Source organism: Euwallacea similis, chromosome 1, assembly GCF_039881205.1.
Source record: "Euwallacea similis isolate ESF13 chromosome 1, ESF131.1, whole genome shotgun sequence".
Taxonomy (NCBI): Eukaryota; Metazoa; Arthropoda; class Insecta; order Coleoptera; family Curculionidae; genus Euwallacea; species Euwallacea similis.
Window position 1 is genome coordinate 4,942,060 of NC_089609.1, and position 25,672 is coordinate 4,967,731.

General features: G+C 35.9%; 3 protein-coding genes across 5 annotated transcripts; 2 read left to right on the forward strand and 1 right to left on the reverse strand.

Annotated features, from left to right (window-relative positions):
* Positions 1 to 871: 871 nt before the first annotated feature.
* On the forward strand, positions 872 to 8,614 carry LOC136412574 (ATP-binding cassette subfamily G member 4-like). Its single transcript, XM_066395671.1, has 9 exons — positions 872 to 1,248; positions 4,902 to 5,019; positions 5,097 to 5,286; positions 6,806 to 6,951; positions 7,030 to 7,268; positions 7,324 to 7,571; positions 7,663 to 7,831; positions 7,890 to 8,146; positions 8,203 to 8,614. The coding sequence occupies exons 1-9, from the start codon at positions 1,152 to 1,154 to the stop codon at positions 8,608 to 8,610; spliced, it is 1,872 nt and encodes a 623-aa protein (XP_066251768.1). The 5' UTR covers positions 872 to 1,151; the 3' UTR covers positions 8,611 to 8,614.
* Positions 8,615 to 9,247: 633 nt separating this feature from the next.
* On the forward strand, positions 9,248 to 16,338 carry Rel (Relish). Of its 3 annotated transcripts, XM_066395637.1 has the most exons (16): positions 9,248 to 9,519; positions 9,685 to 9,747; positions 9,892 to 10,074; positions 10,124 to 10,260; positions 10,317 to 10,631; positions 13,109 to 13,247; positions 13,363 to 13,467; positions 13,525 to 13,636; positions 13,695 to 13,883; positions 13,974 to 14,321; positions 14,381 to 14,593; positions 14,718 to 15,034; positions 15,232 to 15,515; positions 15,574 to 15,654; positions 15,722 to 15,952; positions 16,032 to 16,338. In XM_066395637.1, the coding sequence occupies exons 3-16, from the start codon at positions 9,894 to 9,896 to the stop codon at positions 16,146 to 16,148; spliced, it is 2,769 nt and encodes a 922-aa protein (XP_066251734.1). In that variant the 5' UTR covers positions 9,248 to 9,519; positions 9,685 to 9,747; positions 9,892 to 9,893; the 3' UTR covers positions 16,149 to 16,338. The 3 variants fall into 3 exon arrangements, with proteins under 3 accessions (XP_066251734.1, XP_066251727.1, XP_066251722.1); XM_066395630.1 differs by lacking the exon at positions 9,685 to 9,747; XM_066395625.1 differs by lacking the exon at positions 9,248 to 9,519 and having other exon boundaries at positions 9,564 to 9,747.
* Positions 16,339 to 16,590: 252 nt separating this feature from the next.
* On the reverse strand, positions 16,591 to 24,987 carry LOC136412472 (vascular endothelial growth factor receptor 1-like). The gene is given in 23 exon segments (XM_066395541.1): positions 16,591 to 16,979; positions 17,034 to 17,286; positions 17,350 to 17,455; positions 17,593 to 17,804; positions 17,857 to 18,146; positions 18,205 to 18,516; positions 18,570 to 18,794; positions 19,080 to 19,230; positions 19,285 to 19,388; positions 19,442 to 19,601; positions 19,654 to 19,781; positions 19,836 to 20,159; positions 20,221 to 20,365; positions 20,419 to 20,600; positions 20,701 to 20,906; positions 20,958 to 21,081; positions 21,143 to 21,338; positions 21,394 to 21,542; positions 21,757 to 21,889; positions 22,580 to 22,725; positions 22,781 to 22,967; positions 23,041 to 23,174; positions 24,780 to 24,987. Coding segments are annotated over 23 exon segments (4,194 nt in total). The 5' UTR covers positions 24,835 to 24,987; the 3' UTR covers positions 16,591 to 16,707.
* Between the last annotated feature and the right edge of the window lie 685 nt (positions 24,988 to 25,672).

Genomic DNA, 25,672 nt, shown 5'->3' on the forward strand with positions numbered 1-25,672 from the left:
CACTGAAAACGAATTTCAAGCGATTTCTTTTCACCCCCTCATCGAACCATATTTCGCCACCTACCTCGCGGGTCACCCCATCGGTCACTCCCTTAAAACTTTAACAACCCCCTGTCAGACATGTATGCGACGTGTCCGAGGTGCAAAGTCCCGGTATTTACAGGTTCGAGTGCCATAAATAAAACATTTATTATTAAAACTTACACCACCCCGAACGCAAACACTCATGCCGATTTGTCACTGACGGGGGCGCAGGCGTAGGGGCTACAAATCAGCTGATTAGCGTTTGGGTTATGAAAGGATAATTGAACGTTCGCCATAGTGTCGAGAAATGATCGTATCGATTTCCGGTAGGGTGATGTGGCGGGGGTAGATTTCTTTATTTGATTTCATTTGTTAGGTAAAGAGAGCGTTAGGGGAAATATTGATTGTATTCTCGTTATGATTGAAGGACGCAGTCACGTGGTATTTGTCGCCATTGTTTGAGAATGTTTTTTTTTGTCAAACTTTGATCGCTATTATTTCGGGAGTAATGTACGTTAAAATCAAAATTCCTTAAAATGCCTGATCAAGATTCCAGAACCTCAGCAATTGAGGCGTCCATACAGTATCCTTATTAGTCGATTAGAAGGAAAACCCCAAGTACCTCAAGCATTCTCAAATGGGATAGATACATTAAGATATAAATTGGCTGCCTGAATTTAAGCTCCGCCATTGTGTCAAGAAATCCTCGAAATTGGGAATTTATCTTGACTCTATAGATTGATTTGAATAGGTATTTTTATAAATTTATACACAAAATAGGCTAGTAAATATTGCTCATCTAGCAATCACTGATTATGTATACTCTTTGTCCACCAGTGAACTTGGGCAAAATCTCCGGGTATGACTGTAAATTACACAGTCTATGACTTAAGCACTTTAAGTAAGTTTAAATCCGGCAACGGCGGAATTACGCCTAGATCAAACGCGCTAAAACAACACTCCTCCATCCAAATGGAGGGGTATACGTGTACGTAGCACCACACTTCCATTGCATGCTACTATATTTATGTTTATGTCGATGGTCCAGTTTAGTTCGGTACGAGCGGAAATAATTCCGTGAAACGCCGGGGAAAGGCATTTAAACGATAAGATCATCGAGTCTAAGCATGTATAAGCCAGAACTCAAATGTTATTTGCCCTGTGGATCCTGGGTGGATATACAGTTCCAGGATTTGACCTATACAGTGCCGCAAGGAAAACGGGGTATGTATATGTATAGGTAATTAGTTAATGACTCAAATGAGTCGTTGGTAAAAACAGATAAGTATCTAGAATTATACTGCGTATAGCTTTAATCTCTAAAACCACAAAGGGAATTGTTTTCAACGTATTAAAGGAGAATAGTTGCCAGATAATAGGCACGAGTCATCAATGTTTTATTCTTATAAGTACACACTTATATTTATGTTCAATCTACAATTAGAACCCGCAGCGGATGTAGTTTTATGTGGAACAACAATTTAATCAGATTATTTTAATATTCACAATTCGTGTTTAATTATTTCCTTGACTGCTATATGAAAAACTAAAGCGGTATATTGCAGAAAGAGTACAATCAACAGATTTCAATTCAGGTATTCCCAAAATTGATTTAAGCTTTTCACAAATTTGTACATCAAATATTGGCAAAAATGAACATTCCTAACAATTACTCACTAACAAACTATTTAATGCATAATGGCTTATTTTAAAATTACTTTGCTTTTTAATAAAATTGGGAAATATTCGTTAAAAGTAATATTTACTTTGTAAATATTGTTCAATTTTATATATGTAATAATATTCAAGGAGAGGTTTTTTCTGCATGTGTTGAGACGAAGTTTTAATGTTAAATTAATGATAGTAGACTTCATCGTGTATCATCCATTTGTAGTAACTTAATTGACAAATAATAATTCCTTAGGTAACTCGTTATATGGCAATTTCAAATAAGCACAACGGTACAGTTCGTACATATGATTAAAATTAATACAAACAACGAATGGTACCTGCATTCCAGGTTTAATAAGTGTATTACATAACTCTTCATATACGAACTAAGGCCCAGAAAAGTCTAAATTTGAATAAATATCTAGTCCTCAAATTGAGCGGTTACTTGCAATAAAATCCGCAAGAATTAAGTAAAACGATACAAGCTCCCGCGACCTCATTTTCACCGCTCGATTTGTGTGAATGTTGGTTTCAATCCAATCAATCCGTCATGTAATTTTAGGTTTTGAAATAAAATTGTATCATCATGATTTCAGTAAAGATTATTTAGTGTTGTGGTACTACGCGGGTATGAGTTACATGTGGAATAGAGGAGCATTACCATGCAACTAATTTTTTTTGTGAAGGATTTTAATTCTATTTGTTTTCTGTTCTAAGGGAATAGCACCAGGATGGTGCAAAGATACGTAAGAATAGCGGTTCTGAAGGTTCAAAATTCCAAAATAAAAATTTACAATTTGGCAGTTGTTTCCATCCGTGTTCGGAGTGATTTTTGGATTTTATTTTTGGTGTTTGTTTTAACAACATATGATTTGGTTTATGCGGGTCTTAAGGTCAACAACTGGAACTATGATCGTCGAAGAGGGTGTTATGATAGTGTCAAGAATAAATTACTTTCCATGAAAAATTAAAAATTGGTTGGTTTTCGATTATCGTTTTTCAGAGATTCAGACGACACATATAATTTTCTACTGCTGGTAAACTGTTTTGACGATAGCTTATTCATGAGAGGTCAATATCCTTTCCACACACAAGCAAATACTTGAGTCGTTAAGCCCTAATTATATAACATAAGAATATACCTAGTAATTAAATGAGTTAAATCAACACTTATAGCAAATAATGGTACCCGTTTCACTCCTCGCAAACAAAAAAAATCAACTTCGTCAGCTTTCTCCCATTTTCAATAAGTGCAGCAAGTACCACTATATGTATCCTTGGTTAGTTAAGAACCCACATGCATCTCTGTTTCTGTTAGAATGTATTATTATGACATAATGTGTGATTTTGCAATGTAACTGCAAACATTTAGGTGGGTAAAAAGTTCATCATCTTTATAATTGAACATGAAACGCGCATTAACATGCAACGCTAAATACACAAATCTGTCACGGATACCCTTGTATTACTAGTAAAGTCTCAATTAAAAAAAGAATTAATAGAATTGTGTCCAAAAATATGTGTCCACCTTGAGCTTGCTCGAAGCGTGACCAGTTTATGTTAATTTAGTTAATGGTAGTTCATATGTCACATAGTATAGGAGACCTCACCTAATCGTGTAACGTGTAAATTCACGCGACAATGTGGGTACACTATGTAATTAATAGGAATGTAGAAGTTTTAGTATTAAAATAAAGGTAGTTTTTTATTTTATCTGTACTCGTGGTGTTATATACCAAAATGATACGTCCGTTGATTGCCCGTGCCACTTCACACATTTGCAGTACATTATGTGGCATTTATCGTGGATTTCTTTATTAACTTCAAAGTTGTTTATTTAACATCATAAAATAATTCTCTGATGATTCAAAAAAATTATAACTGTAAGGTTAAACGGTTTTTAATTATTGATCTCTGACTCCGCAACGATAAACACGCAAAATCGGCATATTTCCCTCCCACGATCATTAATGCTTATTGCGCCCAATTACTTCCTGAATCTAATTAATATTCTTGAAGCAACAATAACCATATCACTTTCATAACATATCTATTCCGTTTATCAATTACAGCATTATTTTGCTTTGCAGTAAAAGGATATTTCGTCACCAACTCGATAAACTTATATTATCTGGTGAAAATTTTGCTGCTTAAGTGGCCTCTTGATGAGTAAGTTGCAGGACTTTAAACCTTTGATATATAAAAGTCGAACAATGAAATTAATTATTCGTTATTCCTGAATGAATATTACTTGATAAGGTGTCAACGGTTCAAATTCACATACAAAGCTACAACTACACTTCCGTTACCTACCAGAGTTCCGAAGTGCCTGACCCATACTGTAATTAAAAATGTAGATATAACTAGGTCGTTGCAAAGACTAAAAAACTGCATGGTTGCCTGCTGTAATTTTCTTCATATACCTTTGTTCCAGCCTTGATTTCGAATGTATACTACGCATACTATGCAAGGCCTTCACACGCAAGTAACACTTAAAAAATAATATTCATTATAGTAATAATTATTGTTAAAAAACAAGTTGAAGCTTGTATTCAGTTTAGACAATTTGAAAAGAAACACATGAAAAGGAATATTGTAATGTGGCTAATAAGTTTTTTCTAATCGTCTTATATCATCAAAATTTCAGGTTTAATTTCTTATGAATTAATCATCGCATTTATTCGCCTCAAACATTTAAATAACTTTTCAGAGTAAAAACACCTCCACAAATAAACGCTTCCTTGAAACAAAAACTGTATTTAATTATAAAGTTTAACAAATTAAATAAAATATTTGTCTTCTGCAAGAAATAGTTTGCGATATTGAGCGTTTACGCAGAATTAGGTACTATATATATATATATATATAGGTATTAATATAATATTTGTAATATTCATTTGCGACCAGTAAAATGGCGGTAATAATAAATTTGCTAGTAAATTTTAATTTAGTAATTTTATTATTTCAAGCTCTTTGTTCTTACTTGTTCGTAAATGCTAAGAAATTCATAATTTTAAACGTTTTCTACTACTCATTCAATTATTCGTTTTCTGCTATATTTTAACATATGTACCTTCTAGTTCTTACAACCTTAATTGACCTTAAAATCAACTCATTGCTTCAATTATGGAGTCATTCATTACCAAACAATTACGAGTAATTAACCGCTATGCTATCAATATAATCCGGTTCAATTTTTCTTCCAGGCCCAAAATTGATCTTGCGAAGCGTGAATGGACACTTTAAACCCAACCAATTAACCGCCATTTTAGGTCCTTCGGGTTCGGGAAAGAGTACTCTATTGAACGTACTGGCTGGATATAAGTAGGTCGCAAATTTGGAAAGAAATTGCAGTTATTTAAATGCGATCATTGATTAAGGAACTGTTTAAAATGTTTCAGATGTGGAAACGTGACTGGTGAAATGTTTGTCAATGGAAAATCGCGAAATCTGAAGGTGTTTCAGGGATTATCGCGATACATAATGCAAGAAAATCTGATGCAGCCCATGTTGACGGTTGATGAGGCAATGATGGTGGCAGCTAATCTCAAGTTGGGAGTCAATTTGCCACTGCTAGAGAAACAGAAAATGGTATGTACATGAAGAAGAAGATAAAACTGTGATTGGTCGATAAAATGAGTTCAGTGCAGAGGGGCACATGGTGACAATTAAAAAATAGCGAAAGCTCCAAATTACAACTTGAAAAATTGGAACTTGACTACTCATAGTGTTTTCATAAATTAAAAATTAAGAACCTTTTTTCACAAACATTCTGTATGTTCACACTTATTGCTCAGTTAAATGTGTCGTGCGAAATTTTCCCCGACTCCCCTTAGGGACGCTTGACAGAAAGTGCTAGATTTGGAAGTGACGTAACCACATAGGTAGCATTGTAAAAACGGCATTTTGTGTCGTTAAAAAATTATTTTTTCTTCATTCTGAGTTATTATTAGCAGTCTTAAAGGAACAGGTGTACCAGAATAGTAACCCATAAGCATAAAACACTAGGATCTGGGTCTATGAATGTTGTGACGGAATTTGTTGAAATGATTTTAAATATGCTATGCAGGTCTAAATTGACCGGCTTGGAAACTAATTAAAATTCTAGATGTTCGGTATTATCCGTTTTTAAACAAAACTTTTCGTTAAATCACCGAACAAAGTTGGTAAAATATGCACTGCATACGATTGAACATTTCGAGTTCTGATGACATCTAAGACAAAACGACTGAAATATACTGGCATTGGCGCAGAAAACACTCGTAATACTTCATTTTTTATATTTTTATCCATTTAAATTGTTTCGCTGGTTTTAGAAGTGTAACTTCGCACGAAAAAATTTAAATACTTATAAAAATCAGAAATATCACCAATGGCAATAACAATAGAATTTAAGCTCCACACGCATAGCGAAACGCGTGTGCTATCGTGCATCCATGGCACAATGGATGAATTTTATGGCGATTTTTTAGAAAATTTAGGTTATTAGTTAAATAACCACCTTAAACTAAGTTCCCTTCAATTTATATATAGTTTCTAATGCATTACATTGTGCGTCACAGAAAAAAAACTTGAAGGTTTCTGCTGGAAGTACACCGATTACGTACGTATCTGTTACGCATGTAACAGTTATTTTATGTATACTTAATAGGAACCAAAGCGATTTCAAAGTCGAACTTTCAACGTTCGCTACAAGTCAAAATGTTGTTGGAGTTCATTTGTATTTGATAGAGATAATTGTTCATCTATTAGGTATTTTTAAGATTTTTTCAGATTTGACACACCTCAACTTTCGGAGATACAAAGCAAAAGTGTAGAAGATAGAGGGAATAACGCAGTGATTTAGATCCAAACTGAATCATTTCATCCACTTACCTGGGCTAGTCAACTATTGACTTTTTGTAATGTTTCCAGTCGCCTAATTTCAACACGCAGCAAAGTGGCTTCTGCATGCAGGCCCCCGAAGACAACAGAACTTAGAGGCATCATTGTGTCCATCAAATCGACTTCTCAAGATATCGTCGAACCCTAAGCACATTATAATACAGAATTATTTACCTGACCATTTTATCCAGAAATCACGCATTTTCATACAAAACTCTCTTTTCAGATAAGCAATATATTAGACCTCCTAGGCTTAAACAACTCGACCCTCACCGAATGTACTAAACTCTCAGGGGGTGAAAAGAAGCGTTTGTCTATTGCACTAGAATTACTCAATAACCCCCCGGTCCTTCTTTTAGACGAACCCACAACGTAAGTAGGTAAAAACGAAACATAAAACACTTTTAAACAATTTAGTTTTTGAACTATATATAACAAATAATCTTTCAGTGGACTGGATGATCTATCTTGCATGCAATGCGTCCTCCTCCTCAAGCGCATAGCTCAAGGAGGGCGCACTGTGATCTGTTCAATTCACACACCAAGTGCCCGCATGTTTTCCGTGTTTGATAACGTCTTTATCCTGTCTTCAGGACAATGCATTTATCAAGGATTCGGACCTGATGTCGTTCCATATCTGGCCAGTGTAGGTTTGGACTGTCCCAGGAATTTCAATCCGGCAGATTTTAGTATGTATGGATATGGTTTTTAACAATATTTGATAAAACAAAGTGTGAATTTTAGTAATAGAAATAGCTTGTAAGGAATACGGAGACTTCCAAGACAAACTTGTATCGGCCATAGATAATGGAAAAGTCCGGTATACATGCAAATATATTGCTAGAGAATCAGTATTAGCAGAATCTCAAGATCTTCTGGAGCTTCAAATATTGGACGTGCAGGATAATTCGTTTGAGAACCAGAAATGTGGTTGGGTGACACAATTTACAATTTTACTAATGCGGATGTGGAAACAAATGTGGAGAGACAAGGTAAAAATTTCCCTCCACAAAACTTTGTTTTTTAACAATATGGTGTATTCATGTTATTTTCGCACGATAATTCCTATGAATTTAATTCTAGAGCTACTTGTTATTACGAACAATCCTGCACATTTTGGTGGGATGTCTCATGGGAACTCTTTACCTCGGAATGGGCAAAGACGGTTCGAAAACCGTATTCAATTTCGGACTTTACTTTACCTGCTTGATATTCTTCATGTATATTCCTATGATGCCAGTTCTATTACAGTGTATTTTAACACGAACAGTAATTTAATATTAAAATGTACCTAAAGTATTATTTTATAGTCCCAAAAGAGTACCAATTAATCAAGCGCGAGCACTTCAACAAATGGTACAGACTTAGCGCTTACTTCTCTGCGCTCACTGCCTCCACTTTACCAACACAGATAGTGCTGGGTTCCCTCTATTTGACTTTAGTTTACGTACTAACTGACCAACCAATGGAGCTAGGTAGAATAGGGAAATTCTACTTTATCTGTATTTTAACTGGAACCATATCAGAGAGTTTAGGACTGCTTATTGCTTCTCAATTTAGCTTGATGGTAAAATCACTTTTAAATTTCATAAAGCTAAAGATGTTTAGGTATCAGTATTTCAGAATTCAATGTTTCTGGGACCTGTAATTGCAGTACCCTTCATGTTGTTAGCAGTATATGGCTTTGGCAGCGGCTATGACAGCATTCCCCCGTTAATTAAATTCGCAATGCACTTTAGTTATCTTCGCTACTCTCTTCAAGGATTGATGGCCACCATGATGACGAATAGGGAGAGACTCAAGTGCCCGGATGAGGTGGAAATTTGTGTCTGGACTGATTTGGAGCACTTCATGGAAGATATGGGCATGGAGAATACAAAATTGTGGCTGGATATTACAGCTTTAGTGGCGATTTATTTCCTGTTTAGGGGGGGATTTTATTATTTGCTTAAGCAGAGATTGTCACCGAATAAGACGTTTATTGCTTTGAGGTATATTGGACAGATTATTAAATCACGTATTGCGCGGTAATACAGACCTTTATTTCAAATATTCCCTACATGCAGTCAAACTACGGGAGTAGATTTTTCACTAGGAACACGACAATACAACAGCAATAAATAAGAAAGAAAATGCGATTTCCTAATTTTATTTCTCATCTCGTGTTCAGCGTGGGTCATAGAATAATTAATGTGCACGAATTGATACGTCGGCCTTCTTGCGGCGGTGGCGGAGCGTCATTGTTGTTCTGTGGTGTCGGCGCTGTTGCCAGTTCTTTAAACGACGCTGATGCCAGTCGGAATTTAAATATCTATCTTTAAGCATAGTGATATATGCAATTTAGTTAACTAAGGCCAAACCTGGGACCACATAATATACGATTTTATTAATTTTTTGGCAGGAATGAAATTCCTAAGCTTCTAATAAATGATAAATGAAGTGGGGCGCCAAAATGGCTCCAATGGACCTTCATTGTTCCGACAAACTCGCTGCCGAGCGTCGAAAATCCCCAGTAGCATTGACATAGAACGGCAAAGTCGCTTCCCCGCCGCAACAAGGCCGCCGGCGTGTGCTGTACACGAACAAATGTCATTGCATTCTTACGTCTTAAAGTGGATTTTTAACTTCACTAAAAGGGGCATTTCCTTCGAGAAGTATCTTCAAATTAGTCTAATTATCATCAAAATTCCAACTCTGGCGATGTAGATACTGTGATGATTCACACACGCGTATCACCAGATAAGATAAACTTATAAATTAACACGCAAATATGCTCAAGGTCTTGGGGACGATTGCGCATTGAAGCTGGGCTTGGAGAAATCTAGGGGAATTTTTCAGAAGATTCCGCACCTCCCATACCCCGCAGACAATCCTAGGTAGAAAAGGGGAACTACCGGATTCCTAAAAGCCCCACTTCAAGCTACATCCAGTCATTTATAGGTTGGTACTTTTTTATAATTGGTTAAATTCCTTAAAGCCAGCCTCGAAGTGTGCCTCAGTAACTTGGAGACTTCTAGAAGGTTCCAAGCATTGTTTTTAGTGTTTTAGCGATATTTATTGCATTTATATAAGACAAAGCCAATATGATGGAGCAAATCTTTTCAGCTCCATTGAGCCCTATTAGCAAGTTTGATTGCTCATCCCCTTTACAAACAATTGTGGCCCCTAGTAAGTTTTCAGGTTAGAATGTAAATTATGGTCCCTTTTATATTTTAAGCTTGGTAAGGTGTTACTTGTTCCACATTGTACATTTCTCCTGTGATGCCTACATTTTTTTTATCCTCAAAAAGTTTATTTTAAACATTTTCATAGATATGGCAACATTTCCAACCCCCCCATCAAGCAGTGGGGACTCTCCCCAACCAATTTACTTTGTGGCATCACCAAATTCAAACAGCTTCACATCACCTGAGTCAAGCCAACATTACATCCAAGCTCAAGTTCTGCCCTCTGACTGCCACATGATAAAACTAACTAATGGAAACTTAGACAATGGTAAAGTACCCCGATTTTTCATGTAATATCAATTGAATATCATTTACAGCACCCCGACTAAGTATCGTTGAAGAACCAACAAATAAATTTCGGTTTCGGTATAAATCTGAAATGGCTGGCACTCATGGTAGCCTCTGTGGCATGAATTCTGATAAAGCCAGAAAGCAAACTTTTCCTGCCGTTGAGGTATTATATTAAACTTCATATTGATAATTCCTAGAGAAACTATTTTTATGTTGTAGTTGCATAACTTCCCTGGCAAAGCAGTCATTAGATGTTCAATATACCAATATAATGTTACTGACGATTTCAAGCCTCATCCACACAGGCTTATAATGAAGAGGGGCAAAGAAGAGTTTGATGATCCACACGACATTGTTGTAAGTCCAAATGCTGAGGATGGTTTTATTGCTCGTTTTCACAGTATGGGAATAATCCACACAGCAAGGAAAAATATTGTGGGTGAATTGGTGAGAAAAAAGTCTCAGTTAAAAAGAGAATTAATTGCCACTTTAGAAGGCAATATGCGAGATTTGACCATAAAGGAAATAACAGAGGTAAGTATGAAGTGTTAATGTTCAAAAGGGATAAAATCACCATTGCAAAAATGTTTGTTTTGTTCCTTTAAAGTGGTTGTTCAACAGATAAAAGGGAAATTTGTTATTTAAAGTAATAGCGAAGAGATTTGCATATTGCAATTTCTTAAATTTTTGCACCTTAATGTTAAATAATTGTAGATGGAGTTAATAGAGTAAGTACCCACTGCTCTCATATATTTGGAAAGTACCACTAATTCATCATTCAGAACATTGACAGCAACCATCTGTTGTTGACTTTGTTCCATTGAAATTAATTTCAATTAATATATACTATTTACATCTCCATCTTTGTTAAGCACATTAATTTGCCTTATCTATCTTAGCGAAATATGGGAAGTGTGAATTCCTTGATATTGAGGTTTGATTTTTGATAAGAAAATCTTTTGATTTTAGATTTTTTAACAAAACTTTTTTTTTACATTTTACGTTTTACCATATTGATTTTAAAATTGATTTTTTGGTGTTTAAAACTCAATTTATCCCACATTTGTGGTTTTGCTACCTTCTCTTGGAAGATGTAAGTCTTTGCCAATATTGTGATTTTTATGTCTTTCATTTTATGAGACTTCAAAGGTACCTTTTGAAACATCTCTTTGATTAAGCAATTTAAAAGTATAGGATATATTGCATATTTGTGTCTGTCTAAAAATCTTAGGGGTGTTCCTCGATCTCTTGTGAGGTCTCTATAACTTATATTTTATAATTTCTATAATTTATATTAGTTTTTAATTCAGTTTAATGGGTCATCATTCGACAATTAAATGAAACAAATCATATCTCTTCTGAGCACTCGTTTCTAATTAAATTAACTGAAGGGTCATGGATTTAACCCGCAATCACTGTTTAAAATGATGTTTTAATAGTAAGGAATGCTTAATTGGTGTGCATTTATTGAAAAATAAATTATGGGCACTTGAAAAACAAACTAGACCATAAAAAATTGGGGCCGAAAACATCTGCAGCAGTTCGAGATATCAATCACTCTGATAGTCAAACTATTAGCAAATTGGTAAATCACTTGCTCAAACAGCTGGCCAAATAATCCGAATTAGTCAAAGAAGGCAAATGTATAAAATGAGAGTTCTCGTCAGGACTGCTGACCATTGGCAAAACTTAACCGTTCCTATTTTGCTACTTTCCAAATAATATTTACGCAATAAAACACATTCAAGTTTAGTATAACTTTCCAACGTAAGTGACTCATCGCTTGTTTCTTATCAATATTGCGTTATAAGCAATATTTCCGCTTCTGCAATGAACTTGCACATAGGTCTTTTGAAGTCTCATTCCTATTACCACTAAAGTTTGAAGCAAACGTTCCTGGTTATATTGAAATGTAATGCATTAATAGGTGTATTGAAGAACTTTATTATGATTCAGTGGTAAAGTTTCCTTCTATTGGAAGGGAGTGAGAAGTTTTTCCCATGTGTAAGTGTTCTTTCTTCATTCTATTCATGACTTTCAATTAACATTCCGCTTAAAGAATTACATGTTTTCATGAAAAGTTTCCTGCTGCTCTCAACAAAGATAAGGCTACGCTTATCAGATATTTACGGGCGTTGTATAAACGTGTGTAGTAGAATAATGGTAGTATATATTTACAGTAATCCTGCGGTAAATATGAGTTTTGGTGAACATTCATGTAGCGGTAGCCTTGCTTGGCATGGAATACCATATATATATATATATATATAGCCTTGCCTATATATTCCATATTATAGATGAAAATTAGTTTCCTATCTTATATGAGTCATGACAATAATTATTGTGCAGTATCTCAAGCAGTTCAGTCAGTAGAATTTGATCAGACTTGAAACAAGTACATTTTCCTTCTTTGCTCAAATTTGCTTAAGTTTAGTATTTATTGTAATTTGGTTGCAGAGTCATGAAAATGACCCCTTGTGCCGAAGCTTCAAGCCTTGCTTCACTAAAAGAAGGTTTGTAATACTTCATTTATATTGAATTCTATTTGCAAATCAATGCGGAATCTCTGTATTGTTTTGCTCTAACCGAGCAGTTAATGTGGGTTTGTTTATCTGATTTCGTCATGGCGTCAATTAATTTTTGAAGCTCTTTGAAATGCGGTTATCTAAATATTTCTAATTTGTATAACAATAATAATTATTATTGTTACATAAATGAAATATCGGATAAATAATACTGCCAAAAAACTGTTTATGCGCTAAAATATGTTGCCATTTAACAGGTTTTGATATGGATTATGTCACTGATGACGACATGTCCAGCTCTGAAGATCCTTCTCCTCATCTCTTAGAGAATAATGAAGAAGGTACAAACAAATTTCCTTTCCCAGTTGAGCAACCGGCTTTTAAATTAAATGTAAATGGATATCTCTCGTGGGCAGGAAGCATGTTCTATCCGAGAGCTATCTGGGTGCGTTTATAATGCGCGATCACAATTAAACTTGATTTCAGATTAAGGGATTGGCCGAGCAAGAGAGCAAATCCATTAATTTGAATATTGTTTGTCTCAGATTTGATGCGTTTCTTATTAAAAATGGCATTCGAAACCCGATTTGCCCGCCGGTATTCAGTCACGGCATTAATAATCTGAGTAAGTATATTTATCTTTCTACTATTTCCTAATAGACAAATTGGTGAGTTTTTGAAAGAAAACAGTAACTTGACCACAGGACATAATAGTATTACAACATTATTCTCTCATTTAGAATGTGCTTTAACTGGTGATTTGAAAATAGTGCGCATGGACCACTGTACTAGCCCTGCAAGAGGCGGCAAAGAGGTGTTTTTGCTAGTCGAGAGAGTCACTAAAAGTAGGTCATATTGTCTTTTTTTTTCTATATTTAACACTAGCTCATTCCACCTAACAGAAAATATAAAAATCCGTTTTTTTGAATTGGACGATGACGAGCAAGAAGTGTGGGAAGGATGGGGCCGATTCAGTGAACTCGACGTACATCACCAATACGCCATTGTATTGAAGTAAGTAGAAAGTAAAAAAGGAAAATGCGGGAACGCTCAAAACGGTCGTATGCTTTAGGACCCCCCCTTACGATAGAGATCCATGCATCAGTCATCCCGTGCAGGTTTTCATGGAGTTGGTCAGACCTTCGGACAACGCCAGAAGTGAATGGAAGGAGTTTAGATTCGTCCCCAACAACGAGTTTAAGCCAGGTTCTAAGAGGCCCAGATCGAGTTACGAGTCTTCTTCGAGTTACAATAGCGGCAGGTGGGTTATTGGGGTGCATTTGAAAGCTTGCAAAATATTTGGAAGATTTTTGAAACAATTTTAAATGTTTAATTTCGATCGATCCTTTAGTGTGTGCAGCAGCGAGTTGCCCGCCACTATCCCCAACAGCGTGGCAGCTATGCACGTACATCAACACTCCGCCAGTTCTTTACCTAGTGCAAACAGTTGGAACCAAAACGAGTTATTCACAGATGATCAGCTGGAACGTGCCTTGAGCGACATGGATTCGGACGAATTTGACTATTTGTTTGGCATGTTCGAGTCTGTTCTGCCCAACGACGTTAACACAATGGACGGGCCTTCAGGCATTTCCGACCGATTAAATCACATGCACATCGACAAAAACGGTAGTCCTATTATTAGGGTTGACTGTCAAATGGAGGCACCCCACAGGCTGGAGAAGAGGGCGGTGCTTAAGTAAGATTAACAAGTTTGTTTAGGTTCTTGCAAAAACATAATGTATTGCAATGATTCAGTGATTACAACGCGCTCAATCAAATGCAGTCGCACGAGCGAACGAACGCGCCCACTGTTATCAAACTTGAAGTGGCTCATACGGATATAAAGAAGGCGGAGCGCACTTACAATGAGCTGAGGAGCTTCATAAAGACTTCTGATGCACATCAACGTGCTCCCGAAATATTAGAGCATCATTTCGGCGAGGAAGTTGGCAAAGAGAGGAGGAATAAGTAAGTTTTTAATTGGCTTTTAAAGCGATATTTGTGTTATGATGTCGAAGTACGAAATATCCTAAATTTTTTCAAACTCTAAACGATTTAAACTTGACGCTATGTCGGATAAATTATTTTTCAGCGCCCTTCACGTGTTCGTCAGTCTAAACCGCAAAGATGAGGTAACGTTCATCCTGAAGATGTTTGTGTTGTCTCGCAAATTCAAGCTGACGAACGTCCCTAATGCGGACAATCTCACGCCTCTGCATATCGCAGTCCAGTGCCGCAACGAGGAGTTTGTCTCTTACTTGCTGCACTGCCAGGCAAATCCTATGAAACAGGACAGCAATGGAAAGACTGCCCTACATACTGCCATAAAATGTTCATCTACACTGGACATGCTCGAGTTACTATTACGCGATAAGCAATGCAAAGATCTCATTGATTTGGAGGATTATGGTAAGTAGTTCTTTTGTGTAAGTATATAATAACATTGGCTTTTTATCGATATCGAATAATGTTTTAGGTATTCAAATTTCTTGTAACATAACAGTTAGTTGTACATTAATGATATAAACATGAACAACGGAAAATATATATAAGATCTCTATTATTGTTATCTAAATCAAAATGAATCTCTCTCTTCCCGTATTTAGATGGTTATAGTCCCTTAAATATGGCCGTCGAAAATCGCAATATGACAGCAATCAAACTGTTGTGCCAAAATGGAGCTGATGTGAACAAAAGGCACCAGAAAAACGGTTTTACTCCATTGAGAATCGCGATTGAAAACCAGTACGTCGAGGCCATTCAGTACCTCCTACAACACGCTATGTTTGAGTATGAGTTGCAAAACGATTTCAAGAATTTGTCGCCGTTTGAGGCGGCCACCATAAAAAAATGCAACTCGGAAGTCATGGACGTAATTAACAGATATATGGTAAGTGGTCTGATGGTTATCACCTCGAGGGTATTTCATCAATTATGGTACATTTTAGAATGACAACAGCAAATCCGTGAAGTTTGAATTGAAGAAAGAAATTGAAGACGATGATGAAGAAGATGAAGAAATTGAAGAGGTAAGTACGGAGATTTGTTATATGTATGAAGAGACACATGGAGAGCTTTTCTTATTTATTTTCATAGGACATAGAAATGAGGTCTGAAACGACTTGCCCAGTCTTCTCGCCAGATCAACTTTACACCGGTTTGAAACTATTACCTGCTCGATGCCTAGACGAGGTTTCTGCCCTTTTAGACGAGAGTGGTAAATACCTAGAACTGGCCGATTTGCTGGATTTGAGCCATCTACTACAAACTGGGGCTATTTCAAGTGATAGAAGCATCAGTCGAAATTTACTACAATACGCCATTGAGGTAAGGATTTAAGAACAAGATTTGTGTTATTTTATGTGGAAATTTAGGGATCCTAACCATCCGTTTTGATTTCTTATAGAGGGACAATGTGAAAATCTTGGATATCCGGACTTTCCTTGAGAATTTAGACGAACACAAAGCAGTTGCTGTAATGGACAGAACAGCTAACGACTTATTGCTGCTTAGCCGCAGTTAAAGGGCAAATTGGTGTGAAAGTATCAAGAATCAAGAATTCGGAACTTTTGTAAACAGTCACAAAGTGTAATACAAAGATTTTGATGTGATACTTTTTTTATCGGGTTCGTTTATATCGTATGAAATGAACTATTGATATTTCTTTAAAGTAAGTGAATATTATGCGGTAATAAATCGTAGTTTTATTTTTACATGTTAATTTTGTATCTGTTTTCATATTATAAGGCGTGATAGTTTTGTGTCACGTTTTCCCTATTTTATGTCATGTGTACAATCTGTTAAAAATAATAATAAATATAAAATTAAGATATTTCTTTAAAAAAAAAGGTGTTTCGTCGTTCTGTGGGAGCTGTCTTAATTAATGCTCTCATAAGAACAGAAGTGAAGGTTTTATTTATTCAACAAGACTGACTTACTTTTATTTCACCAGTGGAAAATTCCGAAAATAACAAAAAATATGTTAAAAAAGCAGTTTATTAAAAAAAACCTTTCAAACTGTATCTTTGCAATATCATAGACATCAACTTGACAATAAATACTACAAAACTCACATGAAATATTTACACATCCGTGGACTTCCAATACCCAATTCCACTATTTACATTAACCAAATCTAATTCACTTGATTCTTTATCCAAATTTCTATTTACAAGGTTTTTGTACTCTGGCATCGTAATGTAGTTATCGGGCATTTTCCTCCCGCTGTTTATCGGGTACTGTAGTTGATACATAGGATTGGAAATACTATTTACAGGAGTAATGGGAGTTAAATACCCAGTTTCACTATCTGATTCGTTGTGGGAATACAGCATTGGTCTCAGTTCCTGCGACCCTGGATTGGCAAAAACATGTTGATATCCATTTAAAGCCATTATCCCGATCTTACCCATATTGGTCTCCCTTCTTTTTCCACTGTGAAAATTAAACATATCAAGGCTGTTAGAATCCATTGAGAGATATTCCTGAGATTCAGGTCGGCTTTCATTGTCTGAAGTTGGAAATACTTCAGCATTGACGTAGTGAGGAGCAGGAGTGGAGAGTACATCAAATGATGGAGGGCTCAACATCCCCAAATAATCACTACCTTCTATGTCTTCCACGTTTTTTTGAACGTAGGCGTTGTTTAAGTCTATATAATGCTGTGGAGAGATTTTTTTAATACAGAAAGCTATAATAGTCTGAGGTTTAAAGGTATATTGTACCTCTCGTACACTTTCTTCTAAGCTGGTTCCTATGATTTGAGACAGTTTGGTGAATGACGGTCTGGCAAGAGGTTTGGTGTTCCAGCAGTCTAACATGAGTTTATACCTGGTGAATAATAAAAAGATGAGCGAGTTTCTGTGTAATAAAACGAAATATATTAGAGAATTTTAGTACCAAATTTAAAATTTCGAAATTTGGCACTAAATTCGCTCGGTACATTTCGTTTGGTTCAATTCTTTTACATTTCTTTCGGGGCATATATAGGAGTCTCCATTCGGTATCCCTCGACCAATTTATGGTATAATCTCTCGTCTGCTTCCATTCCGGGATATGGAGTGCGTGCTAGGGAGAAAAACTCCCATAAAACCACTCCATATGACCATATATCAGATTGAGTCGAAAACACTCTATCACGAATCGACTCAATGGCCATCCATTTCACTGGCAAAGGATTCTAAAATGCAGTAGAAAATTACGGATGATCTCGAAAAAACCTTGAAATTTACATTTCCTTTCTTCTTATAATTGTTGTCATTGTACATGGTTTTCGCCAATCCAAAATCGCAGATCTTCACTATATTTCCATCAGCTAGAAGGATATTTCTGGCAGCCAAATCTCCATGTAAAACTTTCCTAGAGGCTAAATACTCCATTCCTCTAGCCACTTGGAAGGCCCAAGTGAGGAGATCTCTTGTAGAAATAGGTTTCACATTGCCTTTGTAATCTCCCCGGTAGTTATATCTCCATTCTGGTTGAACACTGTTGTTGCTATTGCTTAGCATGACGCTATCGTCACCTAAAGATAACATTCAATCAATTAATCAGAACCCACAAGTCAGGTTTTTTCAACTTACCAATTGAAGTGATTTGCGTATTAGCGCTGTTTGTCCTATAGTCTTGCATGGACTGAGATCTCATTGTAGACCGCCTGAAAGTGTTTTCATAACAGACAAAAACATTTTACAAAAGGTTTATTATATACCGATTTTCTCCCGAAACTGAATGCGATCTCTCATTATATGCTTTATCCAAAATATCAGCCCCAATGTTGTAATCAATATTTCCGGTGACCGGATCTACCTGATTTATAAAACTCTCCCGGTGCTTGAATAAATAGTTTTGAAGGTTCCCAAATCTGCAATATTCTACTATAACTAAAAGCTCTCCTGAAAATAAAGTTATTTGTTTACAGGGACCTAAGTTAATTAATACAATATACTTTTTGCCACGTTTTTGGTGCAGGCCCCGATTAAATTTACAACATTGATATGCTTCCCTAAATGGATCATGATCTTCAGCTCAGATGCCAAGGCTTTAATGTATGATTGGTCAGCGTTTTTCTTAACCATTTTAACTGCGACAATACTGGTCGGTTCTCCATCTATAATTCCCCTGGCTTCAGCTTTCAATACTACTCCAAAAGCTCCTGATCCCAATTGTTTACCTAAATGAAGAGATAATTAAAAGGGATTAGCTATATACGGTATGAAAACTCTAAAGATAAAATATAGCAAAATTTATTAAACCCACATTCATAACAATTTTTAAAACTTTCAAAGAGCCCCTCGTAATATTTCATCCAAGTAAATAGAAATCTTCCTGTTTTCTGCGTCTTTCTTACTCAGCGACATTTCAATACATTTTGCTTTGTTTACGTCTCTTACTGGGGAGGACGGCAACTAACAATATATTTACGAGGTCTGCATTGTAAGTAGCAATTATGTCTTACCCAATTTCAATCGTTCTATTGGGAATTCGAATTTTTTGTTATAGGGCAACAGCTCTGCTTGATCATCAATGCCTAATTGTGGATTGAGATTCTCTGGATTTCCATTATGGAAGTTCTCGAGACCTAGTAATTTCAATTCTTGTCGCAATTCCTATATGTAATAGACAATTATTAGAATAATAAATGTGCTAACAAGTGAACTTACCTTTTCTTTTTTTATCCTAAAAATGATGTAAATTAGGGCAATCAATAGTAAGAGCCCTATGGCACCGGTGATGTAATAGTAAATAGTTACTGATACGGGTTTTACTGAAAGAAATTGTTAATGCTTTTTTAAAATTATTTAAAGAAGCTAAATTTACCTTTGAATTTAAGACTGGCATTCCTGGAATCCATCCCCAAAGCATTAAAAGCTTCACATCGATACACGCCCTCATCATTTACTGCGGTTTTCACAAAGCTTAGAACCTTCTTGTTGTTCTCGAACGTGATTCTCTCTGATGGAATTACGACAACTCCTTCCTAAAATTATTTTTACTACCATAAAATTTTATTTGGAAATTAATTATCTTACCTTATACCAGGCGATCGTAGGTTCAGGAATCCCAGTAACATTACAAAATAGTTCGTATTTCATATTGGGGTAATCAATCAAGATTTCTGAGTCCATGTTTGTATCAACAATTACTGGGATTTCAGGTTCTAAAATCAGTTAAATGTTGTTTAAATTAAAAAAAAATTAAGGGTAAAAACTACCTCTAACCAAAAATGACACATTGCGATATTCAAACGAATTATCATGCAGATTTCTGATTCTGCAGCTGAAGCTTCCAGAGTCGGATATCTGAGCCCTATTCAGAGTTATAGTGGTTTTATATGATAGATCACTTTTAGTCGTATTTAAGTAATATTCTCCATTTGTAACTAATTCATTATTACGGAAAATATCAATTTTTACTGCCTTTTTGGGGCATACTCCACATGTGAAAGTAAGAGTACTGTTCTCAGCAATAATCACTTGGCTTTCTGAAACTATAGCTCCTTTTCCATAACCAAAGATCTCAAACCCATCTTTAACATCTATGGAATATAAATTAGATTACTGATGGAAACTTAAAGGTCATAAATAAAAGAACTGTACCAGAAATAAAATACTGCAAAGTGACCTCAGCGTTTCCAAAACTATTAGATCCAATACATTTCAATACCCCATCTCTGGAGGTATCCACTTTGATGTATCCTTTGGTCAAGTAACTTTGAGGTGTTTCTTCTATATTTCCTTGAAGCTAAACTCAGAATTTTTTTCTAAATTTACTTAATTAAGTTTTTGCCTACTTACTACTGAAAAATCACAGCTACTGCCTTTATTTGGGCAAACTTGCCTTTCCCATGTAATAACTGGAGCTGGAAATCCTCGAGCTAAGCAGGGCACATTGGCCTCCTGATTGGCTAAGTAAATCACAAAAGGCCTTCTTTGTTCATTACACTTGTCTTCAGATCCCAAACAAACAGTAGGTTTCCCTACATTGGGAAATACTTTATTATTGAAGCCATGACACGTTTAGTGGGAGAATAAAGTTTCAACTCGTTTAGAAAAGAAACTATATTATTTGGTACTTACCAACCACTGTTAATACCAAGGAAACTTCCTCAATTTGAGGACAATCTCCCACCGGCCTATCACGTTGAGAAATCCCTTTAACACGGTACAATCCTGCATCCTCTAGGGACATATTTTTTATGCGAAAAACGACCTGGCCCTTTGCTATTTCTTTAATATCATATTTTCCGTTGTGTTTGTTTATCACCTTACCGTTGTTATTGTACCTGCAACTTTGCAAATTTAAATCACAAAAAAAATAATAACTCAGAAATTACCATGTTAACTGGGCCTCTGGATGCGCCTCAATGTCAAGAATCCATTGAGCTGAGCTTCCAATTTCTTCTTCAATATTATGCTGATTGTTCTGGGGCTTTATTTGCACCGAACATTCTTCTTTGCCTAGAATGTGTGCCTGTTTATAGTATATACATATTAATAATTCTTATGAGTTTTTACTCACCGTGTATGGGTATAAAGGTCTCTGCATGTTCCTCATTGCCCTGTCGATCCGAAACATGGCAGGAATAAATGCCTGAATCATTCAACTTGGCGTCAAACACCAAAATCGTGGATTTAAAGTAGGTTTTCTCCTCTATAATTTTCTTTCTGGTATTTCTGACTTCTACACCTTTATTGCCCTTTTGAGTATTATCAATCTGAAACGATTATCTTGTAATGGGTCTAATCTAGTGCTCAAATAGGTTTACTAACGTTGAAATGTCCTCTAGGGGTTACCCAATCAAAGCGAATAGTGTTAGAATCTTCTTGCAGAAAACAGGTAAGGTTTATGGTTGCTTCTACCTCTGTGTGATTATGCCAAGCATCTTCGATGTACGGTTTAGCCAAATAGTTCCTGGGGGCTGTGAAAGGTATGACAGTAAGCATGGAACAAGCTATTATAGGAAGCTAAAGCTTTGGTTAAAGCGTTAATAATGGTAATCATAGCCAAGCACAGCAAGTAATGATACTTTTATTATGAAAGGTAACCATTATGTTAAGAAAGATGTCTTTTTAAAGTAGGTTTATGGGGGTTTTAGCTCATCCTCCACTAAATTTCTCTCCTGATTTACTTACGATTAACTTTAAGAATGAAAAACTTTTTAAGGGATATGTTTCGTCTGTCGAAGCGACATAAATAAGTGTCCTCAGCGTCTATATGATTAATAGGAAAAGTGAATCCTGTTTTGGGGTCGTATTGGGACTCAATCTGGAAAGCAAACAAAAATCTGAAATAAGAACGTACAGAGAAACGTCTCCTTTGATTTATATTTTTTAACTCGTTTATCCATATTGTTGTAGCTTAGCTGTAGCTGCATATGTTAAGCGATTTTTTTTGTATTTACATGAGCAGTTTCAAAATTACCTGTGCATATATTGATTAATTTGGTGGAACCCCCAGAAGGGTCAAAGGAAAAATCGAGTGTGTGGCAACGCGGTACCCATCTAATGGCAACTTTCGCCGATGTCACTTTCGTGCAACAGCTCCTTTACCACCAAACAAAAGAGTGCTGCCATGTTGCCGATTTTTACAAGATGCCCAGAAGGCAGAAATTACTATAACTAAATTCCTCGTTCGCATATTTCTTATAACTCCTTCTGGATGCACCACCAGTAATTTAAAAGCCCATGATACATTATATTGTGCACCTTCAACGACCATGGGTACATTAAACTCTGCGCTCACATCACCTCGTGTAAAACTACACAGCAATTTGTTGTTTTTCATGGAGGCAGCGTGCAGAGTGTCATTGGTCCAAAAACCCGCCTTTGGATCGAAATGGTACATGGTACCTTTTTCAAACAAATCTGTTTGGATAATTTTCATTTCAGGAGATCTCTGTAGTAATACTTAATTAAAATGCAACGCTTAATTTTCAGGTTTAGAAGCCCTACTGACCTCTTCATCATTTCCAAAGCTCAAAAGCTGGACTTTGATATCCGGAGCTGTGGGTCTGCATGGGATTGTGGTGTCTTGATACTGCACTGCAAAGTGCGTGTTGTAAAGACCATCGCCAGTGTCTTCCACTGAGAGATGTTGAGTGTCTAAACCAGTGACAACAATAATTATTTGTCTACTAAATAATTAACAATTTCCCACCGTTTACATATATGTAAACTTGGTCTTTTTTCTCCGTAAAATCTTCATATTGACAAGTGTAGTACCCAACAAAAGGGTATGACATATTCGTGATGTGTAACCTTGATCTGTAACTATACTCGTTTGTATAGGAGACCTCCATGGGTTCTGCATCGATGGTGAAGGTTGTCCATTTCTGGAGATCGTCCTAAAAATGATTAATTTTGTGAGTTTCGTTATTATAAGAGACTATAGAATTCCCTGCAATTTCTGGGACATACCGTTGTACCAGGATAATCCCATTGCAAGGGGCTACTACCCACACATAGTATGGTATAGTTATCTCCTGGGTTGATGATTATTTCCGTTTCGGTTTTGCCAGACTCTAGGATTATTGTGGGTTGAGTACGGACTTCTGCAACAAATCGGCACACTCTAATTTCTGGATTAATAATTAACTAATAGATGATGTCAATGTCATGATTTTTGAAAAAAAAATCCGTTATTATCAGAAAACATAAAAAAATCCGGAATAGTCTCTGTATCGATTTTATTTTCGAAAGTCCTCCAAATTTAGGTGCCATTGTTTTTTATCTTTTAGTCTTATATTTCTTGCACTTAATCAACAATACAACAATTGCCGATTTGGACTTTTCGCCCATAGAAAAAAGTAAAAAAGCGAATCTTTTGACTTTTTATTATACCAGAAAATGAACAAGCCCTCTCAAATAACTGAAAACTGTGAACTTCTTTAATATGCGTTCCAAAATCTGTCACTTATTGTTCATACCCTTATCCATGGTAACCACCAAATTACATCGAATAATTTAAATATTTATGTTAATCACGATTCCCTGATATCGAATTCCTCGAATTCTACAAGCGAGAAATGATGGGAAAAATTGCTGATAAGTAGTAGCAGTTTTAAGAATTATTTTACGTATATACTGCTTGTAATCTCCGGATACAACGCAATCCAAGATAATTGAATGTAATTGTGGTTTAAGTTATGGTAAAAATATAAAACTCGCAAAATCTAAAGATTATACTGCGTCTGGAGTTTTCAAGAGATAAATTCATTAGAGAGATAAGTTAATACAACGTACAAAATTTCCTTCACCAAAATGTTAAGAGAAGTTGCGAGGAAGTACCAGTCTAACAAGGTTCCTTAACAGAATTAGAAAGTTATTGTTAAAGCTTGAAAAATCGTGACAGACAAAAATTTCTTTAGAACGATGTAATTTGCTGATTCATCAACCTGCAACATTTACACAAAAAGCGTGTTTCAAAACTATCAAGAAGCTGAAATTAGCACTTATATGTATATGTACCACTATGTAAAGTTCATTATTTATTAGTCATTGATTTATCATAGTGAGTACCTATGGCATCGCAGAGAAATTAAAACCATTGCGCTCTTTCGAAAAATAATAAAATATCCATTTTGAGTCACTGACTAAATCTGGTTATAACGAATGCATGATGCATATTAATATAAACTTTACGGAATAAGTTAATTGTCTTAACTATAGTATATAATCGCAGCGTTGTGTGGTGCTTAAATGATTTGGGAGCAACTATAGTTTAGACTAATAACGACTGGGAGTTTTAGCATTAAATGTGATATTTTTGGTAAACGATTAGGTCATTTAGTACTTTAAACAATAAACTAAGAAGCCGAAATTCCCCGAAAATTATTTAGTTGGAATGCTTAGGATTGTGAAAACAAACTAGAACAAAGTATATGAACAATAGATGTCTGGCATGTAAAATTTGAGCACAGGGGTAAAGTATTTCCCATCACAAAACACGTTTAAAACACGAAGAAACCGCAAGGACATTGCATCAGTTTAAAAGCAAAAGTTGGGATTTTCAATTTTGTGTGATTTTCCCAAATTGTGACGCAATTGCAATCACCGTCTTGTGACTGTATCTACAGATGTGTCGACCCTCCACCATTTAATTGCTTTCATAGAAGATAAAAATTCTTAATTCCTCGAGCCTCAAACCTGAAACGTACCACATACGCAACAAAACACTAAAATCAGATACAACAAAACACATATTTCGGTCATTTTAACAAAAATCCATGAGGTCACTCGTAAACACTGTCTGTAACGCACATGTTTGGTGTGTGAACGAAAGTTTTCAACGACCTTGTATAGACGAGGTACCGCAGAACCACCTCTAATGAACCAGTCAGAATCGCGACTAAAGACCAGGAACACTAAAAACGCTTAACTTGAGCGTAAAATGTCAGGAGTGTCTTAAGAGAAAGGAGTGAGTCAACTTGTCTTATTATCAATCTATATTTAGCAGAGCAGGTACCAGTGAAACCTAGCTTTTTGGTTCAACGATGGTTCAAGTAGAATATCGAATTCATTGGTGCAACTTTATTGTCTCGTGCGATTGCATTGAACGTATCCATTCTCTAGGCAAACTGCATGTGTTGCTCTTCTTAGCAATCCCTTGAATAGGCTGAAAGAGAAATGAAAGATCTAGGTACTCACCTTGTCTACGGTACCTACCTATATGTGTAGGTCATGGTGACTCATTGCACATTCCGATGATTATTCATTCATCTGAGTGCAAGTTTCAGACGGTAAATTGCTCTTGACTTAACTGCCTTAGGAATATTCGGAATAGGTTTCAGCAATGAAGTGCTGGAAATTGGGAGTTTTTCTAAGTTAATGAGCTTTAAGGTAATTAGGAGGATTCGCTGACGTGGAGGGTGGTTTGCAAGATGATGTCTCCTAATTTAATCTCCTGGCGATTTGAAAATAAAAGAGCGGCTCATTATTGTCGTTCATAACTTTGGCTCAGTTTTCGCGTGTGAAATTTGGGGAAAGAATTAGGAATTAAATCATATGAATTTCAAGCATTAACATGTATTATAACATACAAAAGTATAAA

Excerpts from the sequence above, each read along its gene's own strand:
- LOC136412574 (XM_066395671.1), top strand. The coding sequence starts at position 1,152 with ATGTATAAGCCAGAACTCAAATGTTATTTGCCCTGTGGATCCTGGGTG. Across the intron at positions 1,249-4,901 it reads AGTGCCGCAAGGAAAACGGG|GCCCAAAATTGATCTTGCGA; the intron begins GTATGTATATGT and ends TTTTTCTTCCAG. Across the intron at positions 8,147-8,202 it reads CTTCTCAATTTAGCTTGATG|AATTCAATGTTTCTGGGACC; the intron begins GTAAAATCACTT and ends TCAGTATTTCAG.
- Rel (XM_066395625.1), top strand. The coding sequence starts at position 9,663 with ATGATGGAGCAAATCTTTTCAGCTCCATTGAGCCCTATTAGCAAGTTT. Across the intron at positions 13,248-13,362 it reads TCACGGCATTAATAATCTGA|AATGTGCTTTAACTGGTGAT; the intron begins GTAAGTATATTT and ends TCTCTCATTTAG. Across the intron at positions 14,594-14,717 it reads GGCAAAGAGAGGAGGAATAA|CGCCCTTCACGTGTTCGTCA; the intron begins GTAAGTTTTTAA and ends ATTATTTTTCAG.